General features: G+C 44.4%; 1 protein-coding gene across 1 annotated transcript in view; it reads left to right on the forward strand.

Annotated features, from left to right (window-relative positions):
* Itih6 (inter-alpha-trypsin inhibitor heavy chain family member 6) overlaps positions 1-10756 on the forward strand; it is a 30189-nt gene extending 19433 nt beyond the window's left edge. Inside the window, 8 exon segments of the mRNA XM_021188817.1 lie at positions 31-147; positions 1588-1759; positions 2199-4256; positions 6063-6155; positions 7297-7332; positions 7580-7693; positions 8953-9330; positions 10545-10756. Coding sequence (XP_021044476.1) covers positions 31-147; positions 1588-1759; positions 2199-4256; positions 6063-6155; positions 7297-7332; positions 7580-7693; positions 8953-9330; positions 10545-10756 — 3180 coding nt within the window.
* The last annotated feature ends 1930 nt before the right edge of the window (positions 10757-12686 follow it).

A 12686-nucleotide genomic window follows, 5' to 3' on the forward strand; every position in this document is an offset into this window, starting at 1 on the left:
TGCTTCTTGGCTCCCGTTCTTTTTATCCAGGTCTGTGGTGGCTATTTTATTCATTACTTTGCCCCCAGAGGCCTCCAGCCGCTAGAGAAGAATGTGGTGTTTGTTATTGATGTGAGCGGCTCCATGTTTGGAACTAAGTTGCAACAGGTAACAAGGACTTTGCTTCCTGCCTCTGATACCATAACTATCTCCCCTTTAGCTTCTGTAAAATGTTAGTGCTTTTTTTAAAAAAATGCCTGCTGCTCTTTTTCTCAAAGAAGTTTTCACATAATAACTCAGGCTGGTCTCAATCTCACTATATACTTTAGATGGCCTTGAACTTTTGATCCTTTTGCCTCCACTTTCTGACTGTTGAAAATTCTTTATATGCATAAGGATGCCCAGTTTATGTCATGCTGGGGATTGAAAAAGGGGTTCATGAATGCTAAACTCTGTAGTAACTGAGCTATATTGCCAGAGCCATGACTCTTTCTTAGTGAGATTCTGTGCCATTAGAAATAGGGATAATATTAGTGCCTTTCCCAGTATGCTTCTGTAACACCTATATGAGCTAATACAGCTTAAATATTCAACAATGTCTGGAACGTTGAAATGTCCTATAAATGGTACCTACTTCTGGAGTCTACTTGCTATGGAACCTCCTATATGCCTACCTCTATGTTAAATATTGTCATGGGGTAAAGAGAGAGGAAGAGGAAGCAATCTGAGTTATGTTCTCAGAGTATTTGGTATGTGGCTGGAGAGTGATTATATTCTATATCAGAGTGGTAATGAAGAGTCTGGAGTAAAGACTATTTGGGTATGATGAATGAATGCAGATAACCTAAGAAAGTGCTTTCTAGAGAATGGGCACGTGAAAGAACATTGAATATGTGAATAAAAAAAGGAGAAATGGTGTGCTTTCTCAAGGGCACAAGAGCCAAGTTATGAAGTTAAAATGGAATCTGGATTATCCACAGGCTATTGAGAAAGTAACCCTGAAGGAAACAGAAGGGGTGAGAATCAGCAAGAGATCTAAGTGGAAATTAAGCAGGTGGAAGCCGGACAGCTAATCACAGGGTTATCTGGCTTGACCACACAGTCAGAGACCACTGACTATTCAGACCAAGGAACCCTGGGAAGAACAGAACCAGAAACCTTAAGAGTGAAGCTGTCTGGGTGGATTGTTTATTTGGTTTGTTTTCTCAGACAGTCTACGTATCACAGGCTGTCTTAGAACTCACAACCCTTCAGCTTCAGCCTTCTGAGTGCTGTTTACAGGCATGCATCACCATATGTGGCTCCATAGGAAATTTCTTGATGATAATCTCAAATTCTGTACTATCTAATATAATAACTACTGGCCACATGTGGTCATTGAACATTTGAAATGTGACTTTTGCAAGGTAAGAAATGATTTTTTTTTTCTCTATTGAACAGTGAACTTCTAGCCTACCAAAAAACCCAACAAACATTTAGCCCTGACACCCTCAACTCACAGAAAGGTGAGGTCAAAAGGGTTAAAAGAGCTTAAGCCTCATGTAGAAAGAGCCTTTCAAGTTCATATGGCTCCGTTTTTGTCTCATCTCCTTCACCCTTTTCCCACAGACTAAAAAGGCCATGGATACGATCCTCAGTGATCTTCAAGCCAGTGACTCCTTCAACATCATTACCTTTTCTGACACGGTTAACATCTGGAAAGCTGAAGGCTCAATCCAGGCCACTGTCCAGAATATCCATAGTGCCAAAAACTACGTGAGTCGCATGGAAGCGGATGGCTGTGAGTGTTAGATTTTATTTCCAAGCATTTGCCCTGCTTCTGACTTGTTTAATCCTCTCTCAAATAATACCCAAGTCTCCCAGATCTACTGCCTCCGTCATCTAAGCCATCTTTTCCCCTGTAGCAAGAAAGGCTCTGGTTCTGTCTTTGGGTGGCTGTCATCTGACTAGAGAATGAAACAATCCTGCCTCCCTTCTACCCCCCCCCCCACCCTGGGAAAGAATGGTCTGAAACAGGGAGTGATAAAAAACAAGGACATATGGGCCCCACTATCAGGTCACGTGAACCAGGGCGAGAGTGAAGGAGTTAGGATGGATAAGCAGTGGGAACAGCACAGCGTGAGAAAAGATAACGTGGGAAGGATGCGCCTGGGAGTGTGTCTCTAGTGGGGATAAGAAATGGCCTGAGAACGTGGTCTCACAGTCTGCTCCCCGATTAGGGACGGACATCAATGCAGCTCTGCTGGCAGCTGCTTCAGTGCTGAACCATAGCAACCAGGAGCCTGGAAAGGGCCGTGGTGTGGGGCAGATTCCTCTTATCATGTTCCTGACAGATGGGGAGCCCACAGTCGGCGAGACAACTCCCAGTGTGATTCTTTCAAACATCCGTCAAGCACTGGCCCACAGGGTATCTCTTTTCAGCTTGGCCTTTGGAGATGATGCTGACTTCTCACTGCTGCGTCGTTTGTCCCTGGAGAACCAGGGAGAAGCAAGACGCATATATGAAGATGCTGATGCAGCCCTGCAACTAGAGGGTCTCTATGCAGAGATTTCCAGGCCTCTCCTGGCAGATGTGCACTTGGACTACATGGGTGGCTTGGTTGGGGCTTCCTCTAGGGCCCATTTCCCCAACTATTTTCGTGGCTCAGAGCTGGTGGTGGCTGGCAAGGTACAGCCAGGTGAGCAGGAACTGGGCATCCACTTGGCAGCCCGTGGCCCAAATGGTCATCTTCTTGTGGCCCACCATAGTGAAGAAGCCAGCAACAGTAGCCAGAAAGCCTTTGGTTGCCCAGGGAAACCTGCCCTCAATGTGACCCACTTTATCCGCCGCCTGTGGGCCTATGTCACTATTGGTGAGCTGCTGAAGGCACGCTTCCAAACCAGGGACACCACAACTCGCCATCTGCTGGCCGCCAAAGCCCTCAACCTATCCCTTGAATACAACTTTGTCACAGCTCTGACCTCACTGGTTGTGGTGCACCTTGAGAAGACCAATGAGGAAACCATGACCCAGCCATCCACTACAGCCAAGACAAGCACAGTCACACCCTCATCCAGCAAGAGACTTGGACTAGGAACAGGCACAGCTCAGCCAGCCTCAGTGCTCAAGGTCTCTTCCAAATCAAGACCCACAAAACCAACCTCAACTATTACTGCCCCTACAATGAAGGGGACCAGTTCCAAGGAGCTAGGGGCACTGGGTCGGTGGTCTAATAGCCTAACGACTTCAGTACAACCAAAGCCCCAAATTCCAGGCCAAGATTCCAGCACCTTGGCACTGCCAACTTTGAAGATAAAACCTCTTGTCCATGTGCCTTCAAATTCTAATGACCCATTGCCTCAGAAGCCCAGTACTTCAACACACCAGAATCCTGGCATCACATCATTGGTTAATTCTGGGACACATATCCTGCCATTGAATCCTGCAAGCCCTGCCCAGCCCAAAGGTGGCACCATGAAACATTTTAATCCATTTACTCCTTTCAAAATCCCTGCTTCATCAGATGTCCACCCTACACCAGATACCCCATCATACCTTCAACCTGTATCACAGGAACCTATATCACAGTCATCCCAAAGCCTGCCACAGCCCAAATCTATCTCCACATTTCAGGTACCCAAACACCCATTACACCTCAGCCCCAAAGATCTTGCCCCCAAGACTTCCCCAAATTTACCACACTCTAAACCAGGGAATGTCTTACCCAAGTCTCCTAAAATCTCTTCTTCTCATAAACCTAGTGTCTCATCTCACCAAACTTCTCCTAGCCTACTACTTTCCAAATCCAGAACACCAACTCCCTATAGCACTCAAATCCCACAGTCTGCCAGACCCAGGCCACTAGTTCCTCAGAGCCTCAGCACATTCTCAAATACACTCTCTAGTTCCACAAGTCCCAGCAGCACTGTGGCTACCTCTATTCCTGAGGAGCCTCTCCCTTCTCCCTTTACCCCTATTCTGACCTCTCTGCTGCCCACTGCAAGACGCTGGCATCAGCAAGACCTGCTGCTAGAACCCAAGAGCACCAGGCAAGTTCTGGGACCATCTCTGCCAGGGATTCCAATAATGGCCCTACCCAACAGCTCTACTCCTATGCCATAAGTGGTTCCCCTACACCTCCCAATCTTGCTGCCTTCCAGCACTCTCCCGGGAGCCATCAATCTTCACCTTCTCCCAGAGAAACTCCAGCTGCTGTCAGAGTCAGTGGAGGAGTCCAAGTTCGTGGAGTCCTTGAACCCTCCGGTCTTCTATACCTTCCTCACTCCTGACAAAGATGGTGAGTGTTGCTGGCAAGACGCCAGGCCACAGTGGGGGAGGTGCACATGGAGATAGCAGGAGCTGAGAGTAGATGAAGTAAGGATTCTAGTAATGCTCCAGAAGCTTCCTTGCTTGCTTTGGGACTTTGGACTAGTTAACATTTCTAGACCTCTCTACCTAGGCACAGAATTAGAGGCTTTGGCAAATAAGACTGGAAAGGCTAAACAAAAGCAAAGTGGCCCAACTAGATTTGACATTTGTCTCATTGAAAAAGAGAATAGTTGCTGACTCCCAAGCATGGGAGGAATGTGCTAGTATAAATTGGAGCATCATTAGGTAAGGCAGGTTCTTCTTGTTCTGTGCTCTTTGAATGGCCCCACTTAATAAATTTTATGGAGGGGACATTCGGGATAGCATTTGAAATGTAAATGAAGAAAATATCTAATAAAATAATTAAAAATAAATAAATTCTATGGAAAATAATGGTAATTCCCAGTACATTTTCCAAAGACTATTAAGTACTATTTTCAGCTTTCCCTATGTACAGATACTTCTCTTCATTTCATATGTCTAATCCAGCGTTTAATATCCAATGAGAAACTATTGTTATATGTGTTTTATACATAGGGAAACAGAAGCACAGAGAAGTGAAACAACTTGTTTAATGTCACACAGCCAGTCAGAGACTAAAACCCAGATATTCTGGTCCCCCCAAAGAAATGGGTTTCTGCCACCCACTAGACTGCTATCTTGAAAGAAGGGGTCTCTCTTGGGTTACTTTATAGCACAGGGCTAGAAAGGGTTAAGGGCAGCAATAATTCACAGGGACATGATTTTAGGCAACATCACTTCCCCCAAGATCCAACCCATCTCTGCATTCTGGTTCTTGTATTTCTAATCTAGTTCTCAAATCCACTGACTGCCCACAGTCTCAACAGCCACCATTACAAATCAAACACTACCACCTTATCTAAAGTAGCTGCCTCTGCCTCCTCATGAATCTCCTTGTTTGTGACAAACAAGTTCATGCCCCTTTCCTCCATAACAGTCCTCTAGGATTTTCCATCACTCCTGGAATAAATAAAGTTCAAGGTCTTCTTTATGGCCCACAAGGCTCTGCATGGTGAGCTCTGTATGCCCACACCTTGGCTGACTTCACCTTCTCCCATTTATCCTCTGAACTCTAGACTTGGATTTTTTCCTCAGTCCTCCCACTGGGTCCTCCTCAGTCAACACTCAAGTACTTCTGTTTCTCCTTGATACTCACCTAGCCTGCCCTTTTCTATAGTTCTCATTCCCTCCCTACTCCTTTCTCTTAAGCCTGTGCCTTGGCTCTCAGAACAGCTTCCTTGCCCACCCTCCTCCACAGGCCACTTCAGCCATATATGACACCCTTGATCAGTCCAAGTTTTATTTTGGATAGCATCCACCACCTTTGATAACCATGACTATGCTATTTCTCCGGGTGAGAAACCCCATCTGTCTTTCTCATCATCAAATCCCGATGCCTAAGCAGTGCCTGGATAAATGAATGAGTGAGCAGATATGAATGTATAAGTGCTGTGAAAAGAAATTTGAATCTGAACTTGAAAAAGACTGCGATGAAGACAGACATAAACAGATCAGTTTGGGTAGCCACTGGGAACTCTCCCAGTTGGAAGGAAAGAAGGAGCAGACATGGAGGTCACATAGAATCCTGGCACATGGGAGACTGCAGCATTAGAGTCAGTAGTTGGAGGCAAGCCTGGGCTGCACAGTGGTATCACCCGTCTTCTCTTTGACCCAGGCGTGGGAAGGATTCATTTGATTTCTTTGTGTTTGGCAGGAAGTCCACACTGGAATGGCAATTCTGAGAGAATCCTGGGAGTTGCTGAACATGACATGGACTCTGAGGAAAGTTCTAAGGAGCTGGTAAAAGGTAAACAAGGGGCACTTCTGACCAAGACTCCTCTAAGCCCTTGTTTCTACTCAGTGGCATCTGGAACTCTCCTCGACAGTGTGGGAGCAGTTTAAAACAATAACTCAGTGAAGTCTCATTGGGAGTATATCAGTCAAGCATTAGGGCAGGTCTGATGCTTATGTTAGCCAACACAGGATGAATTCAATGGTGTTTTTGTAGACTTTTGATCTCATATCACTTTGTCTGGACAGGTTTTTATCTTACTAGTCTCGCTTGGTTTTTTAATTTTCATTTTTGCAATTTTCTGTTTCTTGTGTTTTTGTGTTTTTTCTTTCATTACTTTTGAGCAAGTGAGAGAGAACATGAAGTCAGGTGCGTAGGAAGGTGGAAAGGTTCTTGGAGGAATTGGAAGGGGGAAACGTGATCAAAACATGTGATTTTTTTCAATTAAAAAAAAAAAAGATAGCACTCGTGCCCCTTCTTTCACATTATCCTGCTGTTACAGACTGCTGCAACATGGGTAATTTATAAAGAAGAGATGTTTATTCATCTCAAAATTCTGGATTCTGGTCTGCTTGAGTGACTGCATCTCCTGAGACTCTCCTTGATGCAGCAGAATCTCAAAGCAGTGAGAGGCATCACTCCACAAGACAGAGCAAGACAGCCAGGGGGATTAGAGCATTGCTGTCTAATAATCCATCAACCCATCAATTGATCTGACCTTGAATGATAACTAGAAATTGAATTGAGTAAGAAAAAAGTTAAATAAGAGGAAAATGTTCCAAATGGTGAGAAAAACAGGAAGAAGCAAACAATGAGCTGGCACTCATAGCAACCACCAGTTCAGGGTCAAATGCAATGGTCATGTGTGATCGCAACACATTTCAGAGGGTGGAGGGAAGGAGGGTTGGGAGTTCAAACCTAGCCTGGGCTATATATTGAGACTATGGTTCAAAGAACAAACAATAGCAAATAAATCAGTTCACTGGGATAGGATAAAGCATAAAGAAAAAATGGAAAAAATAAATTTCAGAAAAGATTTAAATACTGAGCTCAGTAATTTGGTTCCTACCTAAGACCTAGAAGCTAGAGGGTTCCAGGGTTGTTAGGGATGTATTAGATCAGTTCTTTACCAATTCATGTCCTCAATCCTCTGCAGGCACATGGCCAGGCATCTTCACCTTCTCGTCCTCTGGTAATCCATTCGCTCCTACCCCTTGTGCACTGGGACTGAGACTGGGTACTCTCTCCCCCTCCTTCCCTCCCTCTCTTCCCGCTTCCCTTCTCCCTTTCCTTCTTCTCCTCCCTCCTCCTCCCTTCCCTTCTTTTCCTCCCTCCTCCTCACTCTTGGAAAGTAGACATGGCCTTTTCCATTCCCCTTTTCTCCTTTCTCCCATTTCTTCAAGACTCATAACATCAAAGTTTCATCTCCTGCCTTACAGTGGATGGAGACCCCCACTTTGTGATTCACATTCCTCATTCAGACGAGAAGATCTGCTTCACATTGGATGGTCGCCCAGGGGACCTCCTGAATCTCATAGATGACCCTAAGGCAGGTGAGAACCCCAAGGACTCCATTTCAACAAAAGACCACAGCTGAGTGTTCTCCTGTCAACAACCCTAGACATTTAGCACTTTATTGTATGTATCTTATAGTAGAGTGTATAAAATAGTGACATATCTGAGGCAGTACTTTATAAAGAGAGTTTATGTTGGCTTTCAGTTCTAGGACACCTCAGGGCTTCTAGAGTATGTATATACATACATGTAATGTATGTATGTATTATAATATGCATATAATATATATCATATAAGTATATTACAATATATGTTCCATGTATTTATATACTTTATAACATAAAATATATAATTACATATAGTACCTTGTAATATATAGTAATATACAAGAATGCATATGAAAACAAACACACATGACTCACAGACATCTGTAACTCCAGTTCCAGGAGATCTAATACCCTCTTCTGACCTCCATGGGTACCAGGCATGCACATACAGTAAAAACATATGTAAATAACATATAAATAAATACACATAAATAACAAAATAAATCTAAACCCAGGCATAGTGGTGCACACCTTTAATCCAAGCACTCAGGAGACAGAAGCAGGAGGATTCTCTATGAGTTAAAGGCCAGCTTGCTCTACATAGTGAGTACCAGAACATCCAGAGCTACATAGTAAGATGCTGTCTCAAAAATTAATTAGTTAATTAATTGATTAATTTTAAAAGTGAAAACAAGCACACCATAAAATCACCAAGATAGTCAGAGATACATACCAGGACATGTGGTAAATTATTTTGACATTCTGTATACTCATAAATATGCAAATATGTGCCACACAGTAACCTACACACATCAACAATTCAGACATAGAAGCTCTGATGCTTCCAGATACATCCCAATCCCCAGGAATCAAATACAGAGAGACAGCCACATATTCTCTGCCCCATCAGACACATGAAATACACTAGTACACAGAAATAGTCACCTCACACACAACTGACAGGAATCTAGATGCTTACATACTGACATTTTATACATGCTGGCATATCCCACAAACAACCAGACATACATAATCATACAATCAAAAATGCACATTGAAATATGCCATCTTCTCCAAACATGTAAATGCACTGATATTCCCAGAGATATTCATCGGAATATAACCAAATGCACAGATTTGTACAGTAGTGGACAAACATTCACATATACTCACACTTGCCTGTGCTTTGGGTTACCATGGATGTACTGTCATGAAATTTTGTGCTATGGGCCTACATTTCCCCCTTACAGGGCTGCATGTAAGTGGGCAGTTGCTTGGAGCACCATCAAGACCAAGTCATAAGGACCAGACCCGGACATACTTCCATATCATCACAATCACTTCAGATAAACCCCGGGCCTACACCATTACAATAAGTCGAAGTTCTATATCTGTGCAAGGTGAGAGCACCTTGAGCTTATCCTGGAACCAGCCTGCCCTGGTGAAGAAGGCCCAGCTGGAGCTCCGTGTAGCTTCTGCCGCCCTTCTCACCCTCCGCCTTGGGCCCCACCTCAACTTCTTCATCCTTCGTCACCAGTACAGACACCCCAGCACACTACAGCTACCCCATTTGGGGTTCTATGTGGCCAATGGCTCAGGCCTCAGCCCCTCAGCCCGTGGCCTGATGGGTAAGTGCTTCTGAGGCATAAAGGAACCAGGGGGTACCAGTCCTAACAGAAACCTCTTTTCTTTTTCCTTTCTTCCTTCTTATTTTTGTGTACTTATGAATGTTTTGTCTACATGCATATTTATGCACTACATGTATTCTGGGTAACCCTGGAGGCCAAAAGAGGACCTCAGGTTCCTTGAAACCAGAGTTAAAGAACGTCATAAACACATATGGGTACTGCCAATCAAACTCCAGACCTAAGCAAGGAGAGCAAGTGATCATAACCTCTGAGCCTTCTCTCCAGCCCAGAAACCTTCTTTAGGATGAAGGCCTAGTGGGCCCCTCACATTTGGTAATCCCAACTTGACAGGGAAAAAGACAGAGCCAGACAGGGAGGGGTGACTGCAAGGCAGAGAGCTGCACAGAAATCTAAGTGCCTAGGGTGCGAATATTTTCCCAGCCCCCATGGGAAAGGATGTGCCTAGTCCTGCAGTGACTTGATGTGGGGGGGGGTAGGGGGCGGGGAGAGTAGTGGTGCTGATACTGAGAGGGGAGCTCCCCCTTCTCAAAGAAGAATAGGAAGGAGGAATGGGGGAGGACCTGCATAAGGGGGGACTGGGAGGAGAGAGGGGGCTGATATTGGGATGTAAAGTGAATAAATTTAATAAAAATTAAAAACAACAACAAGAAGAAGAAAGACCTCTGAGAAGAGGGAGGGCATTGCATCTGGCAGGCTAAGCAAGAGTGTGCAGGAAAGGAATTGGTGATAGCAGGAGCTAGAGCTGTCGTGATCAAGCTGAATGTCAAGGTGAGGAATTTGACCTTCTCTCAAAGGCACCAGAGGAGTCGTGAAAGGTTCTAAACAGAGGAAAGACACAGCAGGGTCTTAGTGCTTTAAAGCACCATCTGACTTGTTAAGCTCCTGTGAACATGGACTGTAGTAGGTACCTAGACTATAAGTCAGAAGACCCCAGCAGCAGTGATAGTAGGTTAGGTAGATATCTTCACCTCCCTCCTGTTTTCTCCAAGCCCAGTTGTTCTCTTTATCTCTGCTATCTTGACTCTGCACTCCATGCCACACTCCTATTTCATCTGACTTGTTCATGCTTTCCCCAATGTCTAGCCTCTCCCCTCCTGTAGGTCTGACACTCTAACCCTGCCACTTTCCTCCTAGATTCCCTGCTCACAGGTCTCCCTAGAGCTCTAATTGGTGCTACATCTTCTCTCCCTCAGGACAGTTTCAACACACAGACATCCAGCTGGTAACAGGACCTGCTGGGTCTTATTTACAGAAGCACCATGGCCTGGACGTGCCAGTGGTACTAGGCAAGAGGCTGCTGAAAGAGTCACCAAGGCTCCTTCCCCACTGGACTTCATGCTGGCTGGTGAAGCGCTCTCATGTGGAAAGGCTGCTGGGTCAGCCCTACCTTGCCTATGTTCTGTAATGGCTCCTGAACCCAGAGATCCAGAGGCTATGGCATGGAATCAACCGTGGCACAGGCCTGGATCCATGGGGTGTACATAAAGGATGTATATGCATGTGCTAAGGGACAAATATATCAGGATACAAAAGATACTCAAAACTGAACAGAACTTTGGCCCTAAAAGCTTTAGTATTCTGTTTGCCTTATTTATAGTCACTGTTTCTTCCAAATTTGCATGATCCCTGGAAGTGACTTTCTTTCTATATTGAGAATTTCACGCATGTATCCAGTGTATTTTGATCTTATCAAGTCCCCTATATCTCCTTCTATTACTCTCACAATTCCCCACCCCCACTCAACACCCCCTTTCCAACTTCATCTTCTCTTTTTGTAGTTCACTGTCATTTTTAAAACTCAAACCTCACTGAGTGACTGGCTCTGCCTTGGAATTTCCCTAATAATCTACCATTTTAGCCATCACTGGACTTCTGTATGTATTCATCCTTCTGTATGGGCCATGCCTCCTTTGGTTTATCTAGGTAAACTCTCTTCATCTTTCAAGTCTTACTTATCACTTCCCCTAGAGGGCATTCCCTCACCCCAAGATAAGGTTGAATTTGGTGCCTGCTTAAAGTCCCCTCCGAGCTCACAGCATTTTTTATACTGTGTTATAATCATGTTTGTTTATCTGGATCCCAGCTTGAACTGTAAGCTCCCGGAGAGCAAGAATCTGTTCTGATTCCTCTGCATAGCCATAGTTCATGGCCCATGGTACATGCTTAATCAATATTTGTAGAATAAATGAATGAAAAAGAATAACCATGAAATAACAGTAGGTAACATACACACATGCAACCAAAGACAAACTTAACATGCAGAAAAAGATGCACAAAGATACAAGAATGGGAAATACAGTGACAGAGGAGACATGGATAGCTGTGTGTGAGGCCACATGGCTGTGATCTCATCATCTGGAAGGCTGAGGCATCTGCAATTTCAAGGTGAGTCTGAGCTATGTAGTGAGTTTGAGGCTAACATGAGCTCTAAGGCAAGGCTCTGTCTCAAACAACAATGACAACAACAAAAAGGGAAACATAGACATATGGACACAAAGGCATGAAAAGGACAGGTATCAGAGTGACTTTATCAGAAACAAAAGCATATGCTTTCTTGCTGGGGTTCTATGTTCCCATGTCTTTGAGTTACTGTCCCTTCACAAACATACAAAGAAAAAGATCATTTGGAACAAACATGTGATGGCAGATGTGAGGAACTGAGACACAAAAACATACAAAGTAATATACATGGAGATTCAGACTGGAGGGGAGAGACTAAGATCATAGAGACACAGGGGCACACAGACAGCCAGAAGGACAATGGTCAGGATCACAGTCCTAAAAAACCCAGGGCAAAAAAGTAGAATCATGGAAATACACTGGCACTCTGATGGTCAGACACAGGTGGAGATAAAATGATGTGCAGAGGTGCAAAGCCACAGACGTGCAAGCTGCAGAAGCAGACATTGCAGACTCATGGATGCCATGGCAGAGATTCAGTGATATCAGCACATGCAGATATGCAGACTGAGTCAATGTCACAGAGCCACATACTCCAAGATCCAGAGACAAAGAAGGAAGACCCCCACCCCCTGAACAATGAAAACAACAAAAAGATAGAAATCAGGCTGGTCAGCACAGACATAAGGAAAGGTGGGGTACCACTTGAGCTTCAGTGGGGCCCAGTGATGCAGTGACAGCAAGGGAGTGGCATAGAATTCAGAGACAGAAGTAGTAGACATGGGAATGTGAACCCACAAATCCAGTCACATGGACCTAGGGTAGATTTATAAACAAAAATAGATATACCTAGAATGGTAGAGATAGAAAGAAAGAAAACTAGGCACAGAATGTACACTAGTGGGCAAAAGCATAATGATGAGAAAGCGGGTATG

The sequence above is a fragment of the Mus pahari genome, chromosome X, assembly GCF_900095145.1.
Source record: "Mus pahari chromosome X, PAHARI_EIJ_v1.1, whole genome shotgun sequence".
NCBI classification, from domain to species: Eukaryota; Metazoa; Chordata; class Mammalia; order Rodentia; family Muridae; genus Mus; species Mus pahari.